The sequence below is a fragment of the Poromitra crassiceps genome (genome assembly GCF_964638095.1).
Source record: "Poromitra crassiceps genome assembly, chromosome: 28".
Classification (NCBI taxonomy): Eukaryota; Metazoa; Chordata; class Actinopteri; order Beryciformes; family Melamphaidae; genus Poromitra; species Poromitra crassiceps.
In genome coordinates this window covers 18,783,497-18,806,100 of record NC_139651.1, presented here as the reverse complement: position 1 = coordinate 18,806,100, position 22,604 = coordinate 18,783,497, and the positions used below count along the sequence as shown (strand labels likewise).

At 42.0% G+C, this 22,604-nt stretch overlaps 1 protein-coding gene across 1 annotated transcript in view; it reads right to left on the bottom strand.

The window, feature by feature from the left end:
* Nucleotides 1–1,419: 1,419 nt before the first annotated feature.
* The window catches only part of apba2b (amyloid beta (A4) precursor protein-binding, family A, member 2b), a gene marked incomplete at both ends in the record, with an annotated part of 55,677 nt that continues 34,492 nt past the window's right edge, over nucleotides 1,420–22,604 (bottom strand). The window contains 7 exons of the mRNA XM_083662186.1: nucleotides 1,420–1,491; nucleotides 3,527–3,667; nucleotides 5,754–5,873; nucleotides 6,422–6,634; nucleotides 8,853–9,032; nucleotides 11,197–11,382; nucleotides 20,903–20,989. Of these exons, the coding sequence (XP_083518312.1) occupies nucleotides 1,420–1,491; nucleotides 3,527–3,667; nucleotides 5,754–5,873; nucleotides 6,422–6,634; nucleotides 8,853–9,032; nucleotides 11,197–11,382; nucleotides 20,903–20,989 (999 nt within the window). The remainder of the gene's footprint in view (nucleotides 1,492–3,526; nucleotides 3,668–5,753; nucleotides 5,874–6,421; nucleotides 6,635–8,852; nucleotides 9,033–11,196; nucleotides 11,383–20,902; nucleotides 20,990–22,604) is intronic.

Below are 22,604 nucleotides of genomic sequence, written 5' to 3'. Positions count from 1 at the left end.
TTGATCCAGTCAAACAAAAAACAGACGGGTTTATCTTTATATTTTATTATCTTGCCACAATGACTTGATACTATTTGAAGGCATGCACACAGATCATGTTCATACAATGCATCGTAAAAGCGTTACTCAGGGGTAAGGCTTCTTCTGTCACAGTGTGTGAGTCACTTCTCTCTTTCACTCTCCAGGCTGAAAGCCGACATACAGGAGGAAGACGATCGTTCAATGATTCAACCATGTTTTTTTTCTTTTTTTTCTTACATGAGCACAATACTAGACACGTTTCTTTTTATGTACAGACATTCTAATACTGCTGATGGCAATGAAACAGCTCACACCACACAGTACATTCACAGTCCACTCATAAGTATGCATGAGGTTCAGCCCGGGAACACTAACGATGAAACAACACACAGTAGAATAGCACACAAGAGAAATTGCAACTTTGTTTTTCAGACACATGACTTTGATTTCAAAAGCATAATCAATGCATGTTAATAGTTCTGTTCAGTTGCTTCTTATCCAAACGTGTGTTGAGAGAGAGTTGCATGTTTGTACATTTAGAAAAGAGTTGCTCATCTCTTGAAGTGACGTGCCGTTCAGAGGTTGAACTTTTTGTATTGCCCTAAAATGAAATAAATCAGAAGAATATGGCATTTTCTCCCTTAAAACCCCTGCTTGCAAGCATTGCTTTGATTAACATAGATTTACATCATCAACTTAGCATACTCAAACCAAACGTTTTAAACACCAAAGTCATTCCCCAAGACGTCCCTTTTTACAGGCAATTACTATGATAACTGACATTAAATTGTGTCTTTGCCGTTATCATTGTCTGTTATCATCACATCAGCAGGGAGATTCAGTCAATATATACAAAGCCAGCATGGCCCTTTTCCCCACCTCCTTTCTCACTCACAATATTAGCAAAAAAAAAATATTATTTACATGAGAAATAAATAAACGGAAGAAAATGAAATTGTATACAAGAAGTACAGTAGAATTACCATATTATATGAATATAAAAAATAAACTGTGATGCATTCACTCAATCAGTCTATACATTCTCACTGAACTACTGACACGCAAGCACAGACGAGACCAAATAAATAACATCAACGATATCCACACACGCACACACACACACACACACACACGCACACACACACACACACACACAGCGACTCTTCAGCTGGTCAGATGGGGAAAAGCATCTCAAGTCTTTCATGTTATGTTCATGTGAAGCACAGGAAAGAGGGGACATGATCAACACGGGGGTCATCAGCAGGGGGGCGTGTCTGGGGGGCGCAGGGAGAAGCCGTCCTGTCCAGTCATTGGTCAGCTGGGTTTGCCCTTCGAGACGTTCCACGTGAATCCCAGCAGCTGACAGCTCGTCCAGGTGGGATGGTCCCTGTCCCTCGTTTATATGTACATAGGCGTCTCCTGGCCTGTTAGGAGTCTGAACATGGCTGCTGGCATCGTCTTCATGTGAATCTGCCAATGTGAGAAATGACATCGGAATCTCAATTTAACTGGCAAACTCCAGTATTTGTTACTGTGTGTGAGAGAGAGAGAGAGAGATAGTGTGTGTGTGTGTGTGTTTGCTCAGCTTCATTTAGTCCTTCATGACAAGCACACGTCTCAAAGGACTTTCGAGAGCAGGAGCCTGATGCAACACAAACAAGGAAGCAGAACAAAGCACAAGAGACACAATAACAAGTTCCCCTTTGTTTTGTGCAGCCTCTGATTGGCAGAGTGAGTACACCTGTGCTGTGACACCTGTGCTCTCTGATTGGCAGAGTGAGTACACCTGTGCTCTCTGATTGGCAGAGTGAGTACACCTGTGCTCTCTGATTGGCAGAGTGAGCACACCTGTGCTCTCTGATTGGCAGAGTGAGTACACCTGTGCTCTCTGATTGGCAGAGTGAGCACACCTGTGCTCTCCTGCACACCTGTGCTCTCCTGCACAGGGGGGAGGGGCCTGGAGAGGAACAATCAAGCACAGACACTCCCACGTAACAGTGAGGATGTTACCACACTTGAGAGGAACATTCTGCAGACTTTTTATGTATAAAATACCAAAATATAAAAGTATAAAATATACAGACATGATTTTGTCTCCAGTCGCGTCTGCTCCACACACCAAACAACTCGACATACCTTGCAGAAGGCAAACCTTTGCTCTGTCCCTTAAAAATGGTCAGTGAGCCAGTATATATATATATATATATATATATATATATATATATATATATATATATATATATATATATATATATATATATATATATATTTTTTTTTTTTTTTTTACGGCATACATGTTTTTGGCTCCAACAGCTGCTGAATAATAGCTGATATACTAATAGCAGAACCAGGGAGACTACATGTCTGGTACAAAGTTTTGTTGAGCATTTGAAAGCAGCAGTGATAGTAATAAAAAATGTTTTTGTAACAAATCAGTCGATTGGCAGCAGCAAAAAAACTAAATCAGGAGGGTAAGGTGTTTTCACAAGTGTGTCTATTTTATGCATCTATGTCCATCTGCATGCGTACATGTGTGTGCGTAGGTATGCCACATATCTGTGTTAGCATGATGTCTAACCTCACATATCTGTGTGTATGTGTTAGCATGATGTCTAACCTCACATATCTGTGTGTATGTGTTAGCATGATGTCTAACCTCACATATCTGTGTTAGCATGATGTCTAACCTCACATATCTGTGTTAGCATGATGTCTAACCTCACATATCTGTGTTAGCATGATGTCTAACCTCACATATCTGTGTGTATGTGTTAGCATGATGTCTAACCTCACATATCTGTGTGTATGTGTTAGCATGATGTCTAACCTCACATATCTGTGTTAGCATGATGTCTAACCTCACATATCTGTGTTAGCATGATGTCTAACCTCACATATCTGTGTTAGCATGATGTCTAACCTCACATATCTGTGTTAGCATGATGTCTAACCTCACATATCTGTGTGTATGTGTTAGCATGATGTCTAACCTCACATATCTGTGTGTATGTGTTAGCATGATGTCTAACCTCACATATCTGTGTTAGCATGATGTCTAACCTCACATATCTGTGTTAGCATGATGTCTAACCTCACATATCTGTGTTAGCATGATGTCTAACCTCACATATCTGTGTTAGCATGATGTCTAACCTCACATATCTGTGTTAGCATGATGTCTAACCTCACATATCTGTGTTAGCATGATGTCTAACCTCACATATCTGTGTTAGCATGATGTCTAACCTCACATATCTGTGTTAGCATGATGTCTAACCTCACATATCTGTGTTAGCATGATGTCTAACCTCACATATCTGTGTTAGCATGATGTCTAACCTCACATATCTGTGTTAGCATGATGTCTAACCTCACATATATGTGTTAGCATGATGTCTAACCTCACATATCTGTGTGTATGTGTTAGCATGATGTGTTAGCATGATGTCTAACCTCACATATCTGTGTGTATGTGTTAGCATGATGTGTTAGCATGATGTCTAACCTCGCCAACAGAGTTGGAGAGCGCCTGGACGATCTTCTCGTGTGCTGTGGCCACCACACTCTGCCCGTTGATCTCGATGATCCTGTGGCCGACACGGACCCCTCCTCTCTCCGCGATGCCTCCCCGCATCAGACTGCATATCTGTGGAGTAACGCACACATCAGACTGCATATCTGTGGAGTAACACACACATCAGACTGCATATCTGTTGAGTAACGCACACATCAGACTGCATATCTCTGTGGAGTAACACACACATCAGACTGCATATCTCTGTGGAGTAACTCACACATCAGACTGCATATCTGTGGAGTAACGCACACATCAGACTGCATATCTGTGGAGTAACGCACACATCAGACTGCATATCTGTGGAGTAACACACACATCAGACTGCATATCTGTGGAGTGACGCACACATCAGACTGCATATCTGTGGAGTAACGCACACATCAGACTGCATATCTGTGGAGTAACGCACACATCAGACTGCATATCTCTGGAATAACGCACACATCAGACTGCATATCTCTGTGGAGTAACGCACACATCAGACTGCATATCTGTGGAGTAACGCACACATCAGACTGCATATCTGTGGAGTGACGCACACATCAGACTGCATATCTGTGGAGTAACACACACATCAGACTGCATATCTGTGGAGTAACGCACACATCAGACTGCATATCTCTGTGGAGTAACGCACACATCAGACTGCATATCTCTGTGGAGTAACGCACACATCAGACTGCATATCTGTGGAGTAACGCACACATCAGACTGCATATCTCTGTGGAGTAACGCACACATCAGACTGCATATCTGTGGAGTAACGCACACATCAGACTGCATATCTCTGTGGAGTAACGCACACATCAGACTGCATATCTGTGGAGTAACGCACACATCAGACTGCATATCTCTGTGGAGTAACGCACACATCAGACTGCATATCTGTGGAGTAACGCACACATCAGACTGCATATCTCTGTGGAGTAACGCACACATCAGACTGCATATCTGTGGAGTAACGCACACATCAGACTGCATAATATCTGTGGAGTAACGCACACATCAGACTGCATATCTGTGGAGTAACGCACACATCAGACTGCATATCTGTGGAGTAACGCACACATCAGACTGCATATCTCTGGAGTAACGCACACATCAGACTGCATATCTCTGTGGAGTAACGCACACATCAGACTGCATATCTGTGGAGTGACGCACACATCAGACTGCATATCTGTGGAGTAACACACACATCAGACTGCATATCTGTGGAGTAACGCACACATCAGACTGCATATCTCTGTGGAGTAACGCACACATCAGACTGCATATCTTTGTGGAGTAACGCACACATCAGACTGCATATCTGTGGAGTAACGCACACATCAGACTGCATATCTCTGTGGAGTAACACACACATCAGACTGCATATCTCTGTGGAGTAACACACACATCAGACTGCATATCTCTGTGGAGTAACACACACATCAGACTGCATATCTGTGGAGTAACGCACACATCAGACTGCATATCTCTGTGGAGTAACGCACACATCAGACTGCATATCTGTCGGCTCTTTAAACAAGTTGGGCTACTTTCAGCCAAGCTGGATGTGATTTGCTCCCTCTGCCTGCAGCTTTGAATCATGGTTTACAGACGGGCTATGTTGTGTCCGTGTCAGTAACGTAACGGTGGGAGGGAGCTGGGAGGATTTCACCGGAAGAAGGAGCCATATTTCACGTAAGTTATCATGGCAGCAAGAAATAAGGTGGATAAAGGAGAGCAGAGGATGCTGGAGGACGTGTAAGTACATCACAACACCATGATAAAGTGATATCACATTGAACCCGGGTTAAGGATAATGGGATTCCTTAGGAGGGCCTGTATAGGGTGTATAAATATTGTCTGAGTCAACAAGAGTAATTTATCACGATACAGCAGCTGGCACAGTGTTTGTTTAGTGTATTAGATATACTGGAAATAAAGTCATGAATAGATTAATCTAGGTTGAGACAAGGATGTAAAACATACACATATACTGTAGTAACAAAGATAAAATACCAAACAAATAAAGCATACCAATTATTTATTTCCCACGGGAAAAGCACAACACACTGCACAAAACTTGGGATGCTATTTTGAAAAATCTGATTTTATGTCATTTAAATCAACTCAGAGTAGACCTTTCAGGTTGGGTGGAAGGACTTACGATGCCGTTCTGGACACTGAAGCCCAGCTGATACTTCAGATCTGGTCTCTTGATGAGGACAGTGGTGACGGGAGGGCAGCTGACAATGTTCAGTTTCACCTGAACCTGGTTCTTCAAGCCCTTTAACACACACCCACACACCCACACACCCACACACACACACACACACACACACACACACACACACACACACACACACACACACACACACATGAATGAGGAGGAAATGCTGGGGGTTAGTTTTTTCCAAAGCATCATGTTTTATACAATTTGAGGCTGTTCTGTGGTTCAAACTGCCTCCACCAGGGTGGGTCTGTAGCGGTAAAAGCACTCGTCTACCACCGCAGAGACCGGTACCTCCGGCTTGGTCAGACGTTCCTACAGACACAATTGGCCGTGTCCGCAGGTGGGAAGCCAGTGAGGATCCTGGTTGTTGCACTAGCGCCTCCTCTGGTCAGTCAGGGCGCCTGTTCTGTGGGGAGGGGAACTGGGGGGAATAGCGTGATCCTCCCATGCTTTGTGAAACTCCTCGCCATCAGGTTAAGATAAGCGGCTGGCCACTGCACACGTATCAGGAGGAGGGGGTGGAGCAACGACCGGGTCAGCAGGGGGTAATTGGCCGAGTACAATTGGAGAGAAAAACAAAACAAAAACTTGACCAATCATACCTTGATGATTCCTTGACAGGTGGCCAGTGGCAGCCCCACTAGGCTGGTGTTGTTGATGGACATGATCTGGTCTCCGATGCTGAGCTTGCCAGAGCGCGCGGCCGGTCCACCGTTCATCATGTTGGCTAAGATCACTGTGGGCAGGATGGAGCCCCAGCCGGACTCCACGATCACCACGCCCAGGATCTCGCCTTTAGCCTTCTCCAGCTGCAGCTGTGGGAGGGAAGAGAGAAGAGAGAAGAGAGAAGAGGGAAGAGAGAAGAGAGGAGAGAAGAGAGGAGAGAGAGAGAGAGAGAGAGAGAGAGAGAAGAGAGAAGAGAGAAGAGAGGAGAGAGAGAGAGGGAGAGCACTTTATCTGGTCCATTTGACATCTTTGTGAAGTACTTGTTGGATAATGTGATACTTATTGATTCCTGAGGGAAATGATCTCCCTCCCCTGGAGCCGCTGGGGATTTGAGTGTCTTGCTTAATATGTAAGCATCAATGAGCTGGATTCATGGTGGCTCCTCTAACCACCATAGCGCCCCCTATCCACTTTGCCCAGATGGTCCCGTTTGGGCAAAATGCATGAAAATCTGTCTTGTTACAAATTGGTCATGTTGCTCCAATCTAGGAGTGGTGTGTTCTGGTGGCCATCATGCAGCGCGTCTCTGTTGAGACAGCAGGAACTCTTTCATGGTTTCATTTCACGATGCTCCCAAAGCCCCGGGCAGGAAACGCTAGAGTCGCTCTGCTTCGAGTAGATCTTACTGCACCATCTGCTTCATCATCTGTCTAATTAGTTTACAGCTACATTATGCTTGTGTGGCATCTTCCTCTACTGGAATGTAAGTCTGATCTCCACCACAAACACACATTCAAACGGTAATGGAGGCTACGGTTCTACGTTTTAAGTTGACTGTCACCATGGGCATCAGTCAGGATCAGTGCTGGGGGTAACTCATTACAAAAGTAACATATTACATGTAATATATTACTTTTAGCAGTAACTCAGTAATATAACTTATTACTTATAGGATTTCAGTAATATTATACCAGTTACTTTGTCAAGTAACTCAAGTTACAAATTGAGTTACATTTTTTAAAATCAAAGCACATAAATAAAGATAGAATAATTTCCTAATCAAACTGTGTTTTTATGCAAATAACCACTATAGATGACAATAACAAAGGAAAATAATAACATTTTGAATTTTGGATTGTTTACACTGACTTCAAGGCGGTTAACATTATTTTTCGGGATGGTTCCGGGGCAGCGATGTCATTCTGCTGCTGCTGTTGTTTTGGCGAAAGTAATGCAAAAGTAGTGTAATAAGTAACAAGTTACTCTACACAGACAGTACGGTAATATTGTAAAGTACCTTATTACTTTCAAATGAAAGTAACTAGTAATATGTAGTATATTACATTTTGAAAGTAACTTGCCCAACACTGGTCAGGATGCAGAAAAAGTGGAATGAGTGAGGTCCAGAGAAACTTGCTTTCCAGATTAAATTATATTTATTTTCAGCACACAATGGGTAAAAAACACATGAGCTGCCCTTTAATGCAGTGCTGCCTGTGGACCTGCTGCCCCGTGCATTGGTGTGGAAGGAAACGGAGGAGTGCAGACTTGAAATAAGGAGGGAACTCAGGTGAAATGAATGGGGACAATTAGGCCATGTTCAGACTAGGAGGCCAAATCTGATTTGTGAACTTTAGTGACCTATTAATGACTTTATCCAGATTGGTTTCATGAGTCTGGACGCTCCAAGTCTGATTTGTGTCACTTGTCCCAAATCACGTATGGAGGTAGTTTCCAATCTGCTTTTGACTGATGTGACTTCAGTGTGGACGCGCAGATCCACCACATCTGATTTGAACGTCACTCGCAACTCGTCATCAAATGCTTCTGCGCAGGAAAACCACGTCACCAACGTACGTATTTACTGGCGCCCACGTCGTTACCATAGCAACCCATGCAGATAGGCTGTTTAGGTCTGGACACACAGATCCGACTTGAGAATCAGATTTGTGGCAGTGCGGACACACTCCCAAATCAGATTTGGGAAACCAATCAAGATAATGATGATTAATGACTTCATCAGCAAATCAGATTTGCCTGTAATGTGAACATGGCCTTAGTGAGGGAGCCAACAGGTGAACAAAATAACGAATTATTCAGGAGTTTAATTCGTAAAGCTAAGGAAAGAAGAAGTGAGGTAAAGGAAGTGAACTAGGTGAGGAGAGGAAGTGGAAAAACTAAAGGGAATGTAATCTTCACAACACAAACTCTCACTGTGTCTCCGCCTCTTCTTCTCATGCACTCACCCGCAAACATACACGTCTGCAGCAAACATACACGTCTGCAGCAAACATACACGTCTGCAGCAAACATACACGTCTGCAGCAAACCTGATACAAAAACACACGACAAGACGTGTGAACCAACCTCTTTGCAGTTCTCAGAGTTGGAGAAGTGAATGAGGTCATCGTTGTACATCTCCTGGGTGTTGATGATGTCACTGTACTCTTTCTGGCTCAGGTCCTCGGGGTTGATGCCATTGGCTCTGAGGAACTCCTGGTACGCCACGCTGAACGCCTGGCCGATGGACTGAGCTATGAGCTGAGCCTGGAGAGACGGGAAACAGAAGTGAACGTAGGTTTGTCATCTGGTGTCAGATGTTAGATCATCTACATAACTTCACTATGAGGAAGTGAGACATAAAGAGACATAACATATCAATAAAGAGACATAACATATCAATAAAGAGACATAACATATCAATAAAGAGACATAACATATCAATAAAGAGACATAACATATCAATAAAGAGACATAACAGATCAATAAAGAGACATAACATATCAATAAAGAGACATAACATATCAATAAAGAGACATAACATATCAATAAAGAGACATAACATATCAATAAAGAGACATAACAGATCAATAAAGAGACATAACATATCAATAAAGAGACATAACATATCAATAAAGAGACATAACATATCAATAAAGAGACATAACATATCAATAAAGAGACATAACATATCAATAAAGAGACATAACATATCAATAAAGAGACATAACATATCAATAAAGAGACATAACATATCAATAAAGAGACATAACAGATCAATAAAGAGACATAACATATCAATAAAGAGACATAACATATCAATAAAGAGACATAACAGATCAATAAAGAGACATAACATATCAATAAAGAGACATAACAGATCAATAAAGAGACATAACATATCAATAAAGAGACATAACATATCAATAAAGAGACATAACATATCAATAAAGAGACATAACAGATCAATAAAGAGACATAACATATCAATAAAGAGACATAACATATCAATAAAGAGACATAACATATCAATAAAGACACATAACATATCAATAAAGAGACATAACATATCAATAAAGAGACATAACATATCAATAAAGGTGCTGGAGGAGAAAGTATTCTGTGGCATCAAGCAATCACTGCTTTATTGTGGCAGGGAATAACTTAAAGGACAATATCAAGCGATTTTCCTTGTCAAAAGCTATATTGGCTTTCATCTCAGTTACAGCCCGCTAGCACCTCTCCTGCCGCTGCCGCAAAAGGCAAAGCATGAACCAAGACAAACGGAACCAGGCAGAATGAAACCAGTGTCGTGTTGCCAATTACCGATTGTGTCTATTCTTACATAGAAATAGAACTCTGTAGAGATGTGTCTGTAACAAACAGAAAGAATCTAATGACAAACACTATTTGATGTTTCTGTCTTCTTGTATTAGGAAGCCATGTGGCTTACAAAGGCACCACAGAGGCAGAGGGCGGGTTTGCTGCCATCAAAATAGGACAAGGGAAACCCAGAATAGAATAGACTAGAAAACACAGGTGTAACCGTCAGAACATTTTCTCTCGTTTCACGATGGGAGACAATGAAGAAAGAAAGAAAATAGAGAAAAGTTCGCCCTGTGTTCCCCATAGGGATGGAGATATGATCGTAAACACTTTAAAGCACCACTGTAGCTCCAATAACAGAAGCAGAATAGAAACACTTGAGACGTTGAAAGATGAGTGTCTAAATGTGTGTTTTATGAAGCTGGCTGGCCTCTGAATCCTTGCAGCAGAATTATAGACAGAGATTAATTCGGCCCGGCAACCGACCCACGATTACTGTCTCCTTCATGAGCTGTTGTTGTCATGGAGCCAACGTCTTGCTGAATCTGGTTCAACAACAACGGCTTTGTGGTTAGAAAAGAATACATCAAAATAAATGTGGCCAATTTACATCATTTCACTAAACAGTGGGTTGGGCTCGCCCACCTGCATTATGCTCTCATACTGTTCCACTAAGTTTCTCTAATCTTTTTTTTTTTTTAATATAATTTCCCTATACATATATTGGCATAATTTAAAATGATTAAAACTTTCAGGCTGTAGAAATCTGCTCAGGAGTGAAATATATGAATATATATGAATATAAAGAATAACTGGCAAGCTGCGATAACATCTGACTGTCAATTAGCCAAACATTGCTGAGGCAATGAGGAGCGTCACCTTTCTTGGAACATCTTGTCTCTAAAGATTGTCATTAGTTTGCATGTTGTGAAGTCAGAGTGATTCATGTGGCCAAAATGAGTCAATTCATTATGAGAGGAAGACGACTTAGACTCACTTCCTTTAGAAGCCTGTCATCCGTAGAAGCCGTCGCCCGCGACTAAAATAAACACCTAAACAAAGTGAGAAGACAGCTGCTCCACCGTGAGCCTCCAGAAGCACTTACGTCCTCCGACTCAAAGACGTGGCAGATCATCTTGTACTGCTTCTTGGCCTCGGGCGCGCCGGGCGTGGTCTCGATACAGTCCTGGGAGGCTGTGCGCGCCATCCGGCGGCGCGCCATCAGAACCACGATGTTCCCGATATCGGCGATGTAGGAGATCGTGCGGAGCGCGTTGTCCATCATCGTTTCCTGTCGGCACACCGACCAAAATCACATTGTATGAACATACAGGATACAACAAACATTCCAATTCAATCCAAAGTCAATTTGTGAAGCGATAGAATTGAGAAAATGACTACATCCAAATCAGACATTGGCTATTAGCAATATCACAGCCAGCTTTCATACAGGTGTATCTGTGTCCTGCTGTGTCCTGTCCTGTATCAAATGTCCTCTACTACTTATGTGTCTTTGAGGATCATTTTGTTGCAGGACCATAACTAGCTTTGTACAATATCAGGGACTTAGCCCAGTGACATATCCCTTGCATGGGGTCCTGTGGATATACTGCCCCCTAGGGGTTTCACATTAGCCCAGTGACATATCCCTTGCATGGGGTCCTGTGGATATACTGCCCCCTAGGCGTTTCACATTAGCCCAGTGACATATCCCTTGCATGGGGTCCTGTGGATATACTGCCCCCTAGGGGTTTCACATTACCCCAGGGACGCATTATTTTGAATCGCACATAGGTTACGCCAAAACCACGCCCCTTTTTATAGTTTTCATTTGCAGGTTAAACTGTCAGCTGAGCTCTGTTATTGAAGCTTTGGCTAAAGGCCTTGAATTTTACAATGATGTTTTGAAATAAATGTTTAAAAATCGATTGTGTGTTAAAAGCTTGTGTTACGTTTTCATTGGCGTTAATACACTAATAATTAATTTCAATGTCCGCTATCAGGAGCAATTCAGTTGGTTCATGAAATTTGTGGTGTGGGAGATTCCAGCTGTCAAAAGAAGACAAAAGACCACTCGATGACTAATATTCATGCAATTGTTATTTTTGAAGCACTGTTTGCTTTTATAGAGGAAGTTTTCATTTTGAGGTCAAGCCTCAAACTACATTTACAACACAAGTGCTATCAATATTACAGTATCAATGTGTGAACCTCTGTGGGCTTGTTGAAGGGGATTTGTATTGGTTGACGTTTTATGCTAGTATTATATTTCATTTAATTTCACATTACAGCTTGCCTAGAGCTGTTCTTATTGTGCATCAATGCCCCAAACCCCCGTGCAGCTGTAGGCTGCTTCTCAAGAAAGGCTTGTCAAAAGTTGGACTCTCTCTCTCTCAAGATCTCCAGAGTGCCACACAGCCACAGTACCAGAGGGGCAAACAGATGGGAGAGGGAAGAAGAGAGGCACTGCATTGCAGCAAGTTAGTTTCTGCCAGGCAGCTGCCCACACACTTACGCACGCACAGTCAGTCAGTCACATACACACACACACACACACACACACACACACACACACACACACACACACACACACACACACACACACACACACACACACACACGCCCTGACACTGCTGCTGCTCAGTCAGCCAGACGGCAGCTCAGATTGAAAGGCAGCAAGTGACTCACCTGTCCCATACTGTATATTTACAGGAAGTAAATGAGTCAACTTTCCCATACTGTATATTTACTGTAAATAAGTGTGACTGTATATTTACTGTAAAGTGTGACTGTATATTTACTGTAAAGTGTGACTGTATATTTACTGTAAAGTGTGACTGTATATTTACTGTAAAGTGTGACTGTATATTTACTGTAAAGTGTTACTGTATATTTAATATAAAGTGTGACTGTATATTTACTGTAAAGTGTTACCGTCTACACAAAGCTCTTTTCCTGATCCTAAGAACTTTAACACTCCCAGAATAATTTGTGCCTCCATAAAAGACTCCACCTGTGTGACGACTTTTACCACGACTTCACACAACTGCTTCTTATTCATAGTATTCCCATGATGTCACAAGCCTATTTCCTACCAATATGGCGCTACAATACACACAGCTCATTGGCTGTAAGTGTCACTTGATTGTAATCACCTGTTAATTGATCACAATCACCTGTTGTTTTCCTACCAAAATGGCCGTGTGGTGATGTAACAGAATACTATCAATAGACCAAATCACCGTGACGTCACCATGTAAACAAATTTACTTCCGGGTACCACTTGGGGAAGGCGGCAGGTTTAAATGTGCGTGTTGTCAAATAAATGCTGTCAAACCCTCTCGCTGTTTTCGGCCGACTACTTTCAAACGGTTGGTAAACATGCTTGTCCGACGTATCTAGCCTTTCTTCTGTGTTTGTTTTATGTAGTGTTAGCTAGCTAATAACGTTTGTTTGTCTGTCAAACTCGCTGTTTTTTTGCAGACTCGTTAACGTTACAGACAGAGCTACTGACGCCACGTTAATTTAATTTAGCTTCAAGTCTACTCTGGTCTGGTCGAACAGGTAAATTAGCTAGTCTGGTCTCCACTAACGTTAGTGAAAGTGTTGTTATGAATGATATTAAACAACAACACAACACGGACGAACCATTTTTGTCTTCTTTGTCTGTTTTTGTCTTCAACACGTCAGTTTGTGCCATCCACCGCCATTATAATGTGTGGACCTCAGGGGTACCCGGAAGTAAATGTAAACATCCCCGCTGATTTGGTCTATTGAAGTACAGCTAGAGAAATGCATTGTTACAACACTGTGATCCAAGAGTGGAGAGAGGGTTTGTCAGAAAACTTGAATAAGAGAATTCATCAGATCATAAGACCTTCAGCCTGTCTTTTGAGTTAATAATACACTTCCTATTAGAATCAATGAGAACAACATTATGTAGTGGTCTATGTAGTAGCTTTTTTAATAAACGAGGAGTTGATTGCAGGTGGTGTCATTGTTAGGGATTCGACAATATATAGAAAATACAATTCAATTGATAGTATTCTGTTAAATCATCACACAGCCCTCTTGGTAGGAAAATAACAGGTGACTGTAATCAATTAACAGGTGATTACAATCAAGTGACACAAACAGCCAATGAGCTGTGTATATTGCAGCGCCATATTGGTAGGAAAATGCTTGCGACGTCATGGGAATACTATGAATACTGTCACAGTGAGTGGTGTAGAGCAGTGGTCCCCAACCACCGGGCCGCGGACCGGTACCGGGCCGCAACGCATTTGGTACCGGGCCGCGAGCATGGTCCAAAAAATAATAATAAAATAAAATAAAATAAAAATAGGCTATAATATTATAGGCCGTGTATGGTATAGGCCGTGTATGGTAGTTGAAACATAGTTTCAAGATGACGTTTATTTATGTTTGTAGTTGAAACAAAAACAAATACTGTAGGCTACATACAGTACAACACAAAAGGCTGTTATTTACCCTTTGTCGCCACCTGGTGAGTAAATATATATGTAACTAAAACCATTAAAGGTCCCAATTCGTGCAGCTGTAACCTCTTAAAAACGTGTGTCTCTGGTCCATAAAACATGATTCTGGATTAATTTGTCGAAAATATAGCAACCCCGTTTGTTGGACGGAGTTGTCCCTTCCTCGTCCCAAGAAAGGTCTGTTTCTATAATATATTCAGAACTAACAGTTCCCATTGGCCGCTGAGGGAGAGCCCGCCCCAGGCTCCCAGCGGATCAGATTAGCGTCTGTGGACCAGCACGCTAGGTTGTGTCTACAACTAACGCTATCGTTAACTTAACGTTGCTATGCTAAAGAGGACATCTCAAAATGCCTAGACTTACCGAATGCACCTCCGCAGTTGCTGGATCACGTACAGTTGGCGTCGCTCCAGCTAGAAGTGTTAATTTTGTCATCTTAGTTTCTGGCACCATCGACTCATTTCCGATTACCCTACTCAATATTTATGGCCCAAACACAGACGACCCCAGTTTTTTTAAGAAAGTTTTCAATCTACTCCCCGACTCTAATAATTCAAATATAATAATTGGCGGTGACCTAAATTGTTACTTAGATCCATATTTAGGTAGGCTGTCTTCACGACCACCCCCAACAATCTCATCAGTGACGGTATTGAACAATTTGATTAAATCTAGGAATGTAGTGGATATCTGGAGGGTTCAGCACCCCACAGATAAAGACTACTCATTCTATTCCCATGTCCACAAATCTTACAGTAGGATAGACTATTTTTTAATAGATTCTCAGCTAATTCCCCATGTCACCAACACCAAATACCACAACATATTGATCTCTGACCATGGCCCTCTGACTATGTCCCTGAATCTCTCTCTCCCTAAACAAACGTACTCTTGGCGTTTTAATCCAACCTTACTTGCGGAAGAGAGATTCATAGAGCATATTGACACCAAATTAAAACAGTTTATGGAATTTAACGATAATGGTGAAGTTTCAGACTCCACGCTATGGGAAACTTTAAAGGCAGTTATTCGTGGGGACATAATCTCATATGAATCTACTGCCAAAAAAGAAAGACGGAGGCGGCTATTGGAGATCGAAAATGCCCTTTCCGCCCTTGAGGTGGTATATCAGGCTTCAAAATGCTCTGACGATTATAATAAGATATTAAGATTAAAATATGAATATAACTGCATCTTAGGTGGCCAAATAAACACTCTTCTTTTAAAACTGAGACAAAAACAATTTGAATTGGGAGATAAGCCTGAGGGGCTCCTGGCGCGGCAGCTCAAGGGCGCTCAGGCTTCTAGATCAATCCTCTCCATTAAATCAAAAAGGGGCGCCCTGCTGACTAACCCTAAGGAGATAAATAACCGCTTTAGGGAGTTTTATAGTGAACTCTACTCATCTAAGTGTGATGCCGCCCAGTCGGATTTGAGTGACTTTTTTGACCCTCTGGAAATGCCCAAACTTAGTGATGATGCCAGAAAGGACTTAGACTCTGATTTTACATTGGAGGAAATAACTTCTGGCATTAAGTCATTCCCATCAGGCAAAGCAGCTGGCCCGGATGGATTTGGCGCTGAATTTTACAAGAAATTTTGCAACATTCTCGCTCCACTCCTCCTCAGAATGGCATCTAACTCTGTGAAGGACAAAATCTTGCCTAAAACATTGTATGAAGCTAACATCTCCCTCATTTAAAAAAAGGGGAAGGACGAAGCCGATCCGGCTAGCTACAGACCCATAGCGCTTCAAAATTTTGATAGAAAAGTAATCACTAAAATGCTGGCGACCCGGTTAAATAGACATTTGTCATCTATTATTCATCCTGACCAGACAGGGTTTATGCCGAGTAGATTTGCTTTCTCCAATGTCAGACGTCTCCTTAACACCATGTATGCGGATCACAGTAAGACCAGTGGTGCTGCGATTTTATCACTTGATGCACAGAAGGCGTTTGATCAGGTTGAGTGGCCGTATATGTTTGAGTCACTGCACAGATTCGGGTTCGGCAATTCATTCATATCCTGGGTAAAGCTTATATATGCGAGTCCGGCATGCTCAGTTATAAGTAATGGCGATAAGTCAACCAGGTTTCCATTATTTCGTTCGGTCCAGGAGGGTTGCCCTCTCTCGCCGGCCCTCTTCGCCGTCGCGCTTGAGCCCCTTGCCTTAAAAATACGTAGTCACGCAAGCCTTGCAGGCCTTGAGGTCGGAGGTGTCGAGACGCGTATCAGTTTGTATGCCGACGATGTGATAATATACCTGCATAATTCAGAAAAATCTATCCCCCCTCTCCTAGAACTAATCACTTCTTTCGGTAAGCTGTCTGGATACACAATTAATTGGACAAAAAGTGACTTTATGCCTCTCTCTGATCTCTTTACTCCTGGGTTCCTGGAGAGTCTCCCATTCAAATTAGCAAAGGGCCGCCTCACCTATCTTGGCTTGACCATACCCAGAGATCCTAAGCTAATATTTAAGTTGAATTTTAGGGATTTTGTTTCAAAACTTAAACAATGTATAGAAAGCTGGAAAATCCTCCCTTTATCCATGATTGGTCGTATAAACTCAATTAAGATGGTTTCACTTCCCAGGTTCCTTTATTTGTGTCAAAGCCTCCCCATTTTTCTTACATCGGCTTTCTTCAAAGAGCTGGACTCCATAATTCTGTCCTATATTTGGAATTATAAGAACCATAGAATTTCTAAAATTCATCTGCAAAAACCTAAGTCGGCAGGGGGGCTGGCCTTACCAGTGTTTAAGCACTATTACTGGGCTGCCAATGTTAGGGCTGTGATGTTTTGGCGACAAGGAACTGCTGGAAATTTAACTCCCGGGGCCCCTCTGTGGCTACAAATGGAGGCTGGCTCTATCGCCAGGTCCTCATTGCCAGCCATGTTGTTTTCTAAGCTAGAGGAGCCTGGGACTTTGAAAGGTTTGAGTTTTGTTGTGAAAAACTCTGTCAGAATTCTGAATCAGGTTAAGAAAGTTTTGAATGTACCAGATGTTTCTGTTCACACACCAATCTGTTTTAATCATTCTTTTTTGCCCTCATGGTCAGATAGAATTTGCCATGCCTGGAGTGAAAAGGGGCTGGTCTCCATCAGTGACCTGTATATTGATGGCCAATTTGCATCCTTTGATCTTCTGAAGAGAGCATTTGAGTTGCCCCAAACGCATCTTTATAGATATATACAAGTTAGACATTATGTCCGATCCAAGATTCGCAATTTTGACGTTCTCCCAGATGAACATGTTTTTTTTGAGGTTTTGTTAAGCCCTCCCAACTCCAGGCATCTTATTTCTAAGTTTGTGTGTTTGTTCGACGATTGCATTAAGGCCCCCACTGAGAGGATCAAAGAGGCGTGGCAGGAGGAACTTGGTGTGGATCTGTCTGAAATCATATGGGACAGGAGTCTGTCTGTGGTCCAGCTCTGTTCAATTAATAGTAGACATCAACTTATCCAATTTAAAGTTGCTCACCGTCTTCATTACTCCAAGCATAGGTTACACAAGATATATCCTTCGGTCTCACCACTATGTGATAGGTGTCGGGTGTCGGAGGGCACACTGTCCCATGCTTTTTGGTTTTGCCCTTCACTATCAGGATTCTGGGCCAAAATATTTGACTGGTACTCTAAGGCCTACAAAATAACCCTCCAACTGGAGGCGGAACTCGCCATCTTCGGCTGCTCGGAGTCCTCTTTGCTCCTCCCAACGGCCGTGCAGCAATCTCTGACACAGGGAATGACAGTTGCCAAGAAACTAATTTTGAAGGAATGGAAGTCCTCCTCTCCACCTTCTTTTCAGCTGTGGCTGACAGACATGATCTCAGTTATACGTATGGAGAGACTCAGATTCCAGAGGTCAAATTCTCTAAGGAAATTTTCCGTTATTTGGGACCCGTTCCTGACCTATTTTGATCAGGCTAAAAGCGGTATTTGAGTTTCTTTGGGATCCTTTGCACAGTATATATATATATATATATTTTTTTTAATCGATTTGTAAGCACATTTTGACATTTTGTAGCATTGTAATGTTGAATGTATGTATATATGTTTTTTCTTTTCTCCTGTTCTTGTTTTGTTTTCTTTATGTTCTGAAAAAGTAAAATAAAATATATAAAAAAAAAAAAGAAGTGTTAATTTTGTGGCTATAGACAAAATGGTGCAGGTAGCTTGTGTGAGAGAGACCCGCGCAGTATGCGTGAGGAAGCTCGTGACGTCCCAATTCCCCTCTGGGCAAACAAAGCGTTTGGGGGTGTGGCTTGGAGGAGACTGCAGGGGGAAGCTGGATAGGGACAAATCCAACTCTGGCAGTTCTGAGCTTGTGACCACTCATTACAGGGAGGGCTGACAGCAGTATATATGCATTTACAAGTAAAAACAGCTTTTGCACGGAATGGGACCTTTAAAATTGACAACCGGTTCGCAACTTTTCCCCCCCATGTATCTACCGGTCCTTGGCACAAAATAGGTTGGGAACCCCTGGTGTAGAGGACCCAATTGCAGAACAACAGCAGAAACCCAAAACTGGGTAATGAAATAACAGGTAACATAAAGACAGGTAACAGGGACAGAACAGGTGAACTTGCTGATGACCAAACAAAGACTGAGAGGAGAACAGAACCTAAATACACAGAGGGAAGTGATTAGACATGGGAAACAGCTGGGTGATTTACTAACAAGACACAGACTGGAGACTAACATAGATCTGCTGGACCTAGACAGTGAAACATGAGGAACCTGAGGGGACTAGAAAGACGGACAAAGTCACAATCGTGACAAATAGAGGCCATTTACACCTGGCGCTAACATGCGTTTTCTGTGATCAGATTGCAATCAGATTGTATTTTATCACTTCAGCCTGATTCCATTTACATCTGGCGTTAACATCCGTTTTCTGTGATCAGATTGCAATCAGATTGTATTTTATCACTTCAGCCTGATTCCATTAACGTTAACATGCATTTTCTGCAATCTGATTGCAATCTGATCACATAAAACACATGTTAGCGCCAGGTGTAAATGGCCTCATACATCACAAAAAAGTGACAATATGCTTTGTGGAGCGGAAGAATTAATTGTAATATTTTATTCTGCGGTTATAATCACAAATGAGATAGCTTGACCATCACAATTTCATTACTTATTTGTACTTTGTAATAATATGTACAGTAAAAATTGTTTACATGATTCTAGTAAGCCAGTGCCATTGCTAGAAAGAACATTTTACACATGCAGTCCCACTTTTTTTTTTTTTACATCAAAATGTTATATTATCGTCGTATCATGGTTGTATCGAACAATGAAACCCCATAACGTGTATGGAATCGCATCGTGAAATAATCATATCGTCCCATCCCTACATTGTTGGGATATTCATACGAATGTTCAACTATGAAATGGTCTCACACAGAACACAGAAGATATCTGCTTCTTCACTGTAGCTCTGCGATCAAACAGCTTGCACTCTCCATTCACTCTGAGTCACTCTCCATGGACAGATGGACAGACGCAGCTTTATAAAATCTATTCTTATCCTCTTCTGATCATCTGATCAAGCAAATAAATACGACAATCTGTGATGCAATTTCAGGAGAAGGAATGTGCATCAATGATGACGTCATGATAGGATTTCTCAGCAGTCCGCACAGACATCAGACACCGAAACACACTCCTTCAGTATACGGCCTTATGTAGCGCAATAGTTGAAGTATGGCACGCCACAGAGCCACGGACACTGTTGGCTAAAGCAATATTCCACTTCCTGTAGTCTCAACATGGGGGTTCAACCAGAATCTAAACTACTAACCAAGATCGGATGCAGCAGGATGGGTTTGTAGTGTTCCGATTTCAATTTCCCATTCATTTGAATAAGGCCAGAAAATTAGCCTGCAAACTGACCTGTAATACGTTCATGAACAGACTCAACACTGATCTGAGATACTGTGAATTTCGCCAAATAGCATTTGTATTGATAGAAGAGAACCTTTTGGAGGGATACCATTTAGGAGAGACAGTTCCTGTTTGGGAGACTAGATCTACTTTTAGTGTCAACCAAGAATAGAAATGTAAAATTATCACAGACTAATTACCGTTTTTTTGTTGTCTTACACGTGTTAAATGTAAGTTTTCAGGTTATTTTCATGGTCATATTCTGGTTTTCATGGCGGTCAAGTGCCAAATATAACCCCCATGTTAAAACTAAGTGGAATATAGCTTTAAGGGTTTGATTCCCACAGGAGAATAAACACAGCCACCAAACAGAATATGTAATGTGTTCTGTGCTTGCTGCCTGACACTCACCTGTGAGTCTGCATTGAGAACTTTGATCCTCTGGGTGGAGATGAACAGGTCCACCTCAGTGAGTGTCTGAGCATCTCCGTCCGGGCTCTGCAAGTAAACCGACACACAAAACACAGCGGGTTGGTCAGATCGCCTCCTGTTGGTCAGATCGCCTCCTTGCTCTACATACTGTAGACCTCACGTACCTTGTATCAAGGTTGCCACTTCTGATATAACAATAACAATTCACAACTATCTGTCCTTATTCTATCTACATTACCAGTCATGCATTTGGACGAATCCCATTTTTCTTGTTATTTTTTGGAACAATTTTCACATTTTAGAACAATAGTAGACATCAAAACTATGAAATAACACAAATGGAATTATGCAGTTACTAAAAGTGTTAAAACAAATCAAAATGGTCTCATATTTTAAATTCTTAGGAGCCGCCCTTTGACGATGTCATTAGAGCAATGGCCTTTGTGCCCTGGCATGTGGCCTTGTGCCCTAAAAAAGTATATGCGACGTCGAAGGCCAAATGGCCTTGCCCCTAAAACGAAGAAATTCTCACCCTGGTGGTGATGGTGAGCTGGTGCAACAACAAGAAACAGCTTAGCTCTAAAGCCTTAGCAGCTGGCTGATACAGCATGCAGCACAGCACAGCACACGCCTGCACACATTCCCCTGTAATCACTGAGCACTGCAGTCTAATGAAATTATATTTGATTTGGCTTAATTAAAAAAGTGCCTGATGCGTTTCCAATGAGGCAGCAGTCTTAAAAATATTATGAAAGCACATAAGCAGAGCGGTAATGAAATATTTAATGTCATAAATTGTGCACCGTTTATTTTAGGAGGTGGTTAATAACATTCTTTTTTTTTTGTACTCCTATGAAGCTTATGACGATGTGAGGAATAAATAAATCAATAAATCCCCTCCTGTGTGTCTCTGTTGTCTTCATGGTTTGTTTTCTCCACTGAGGGGTTTGTTTTTACAAACTCAACACAGGAGCTGCAGAATAACAATCCAGCTCTTATAGTGATACAGAGCAGACAGGCCTGGATGAAGCTCATTAAAGTCGAAATCTAAACCTCAGATGCTTTTCCACGGCGAGGTATTATCTTTTTTATTCATGATGTCCAATGCATTTTGAGTTATTTTCTGATGAAGTGTTGAAATGTACTTTCCCTCAACTTGCCTCATCTACCTCTACTTCAGAAGAAGCCTTTTCGACGACCCCTGAAGAAGGAATATGAACTTGTTTTGAATCAAATGTGGGCAAATGGGAACGAAAAAAGATAGCTAGTTAATAACTAGTGTGTGAACATTGGGACGTGTCTATGACAGGTCCTTACTCAAAATGTAACATTTCTCACATGGCTGCATTGCATTCTGGTCTATGGCTTCTGTCAGTGAGGAAATCAGTATCTCTTCATCTTCTAGGATGGATTCATTCCCTTCTAGAAAGAAGCCCTTTCCCTTTCATTCTGAGGGACTGACAACACACCCTGATGTTCACCACTGATATCTCCTGCCAAGATTCCACACGACTTCACCTGATCTATGCTGGGCCAGTTATCCACAGGAAGAAGAAAAAGACACCATCACACAGCAGAACGCGAGCAGAATGGGAAGGTGCATCAGCGATATATCTGCTCTTATCAAGCACAACATGCAGACAGACAGAGCTGAGGTCTTTCCAGATGATCCTTCTCCACA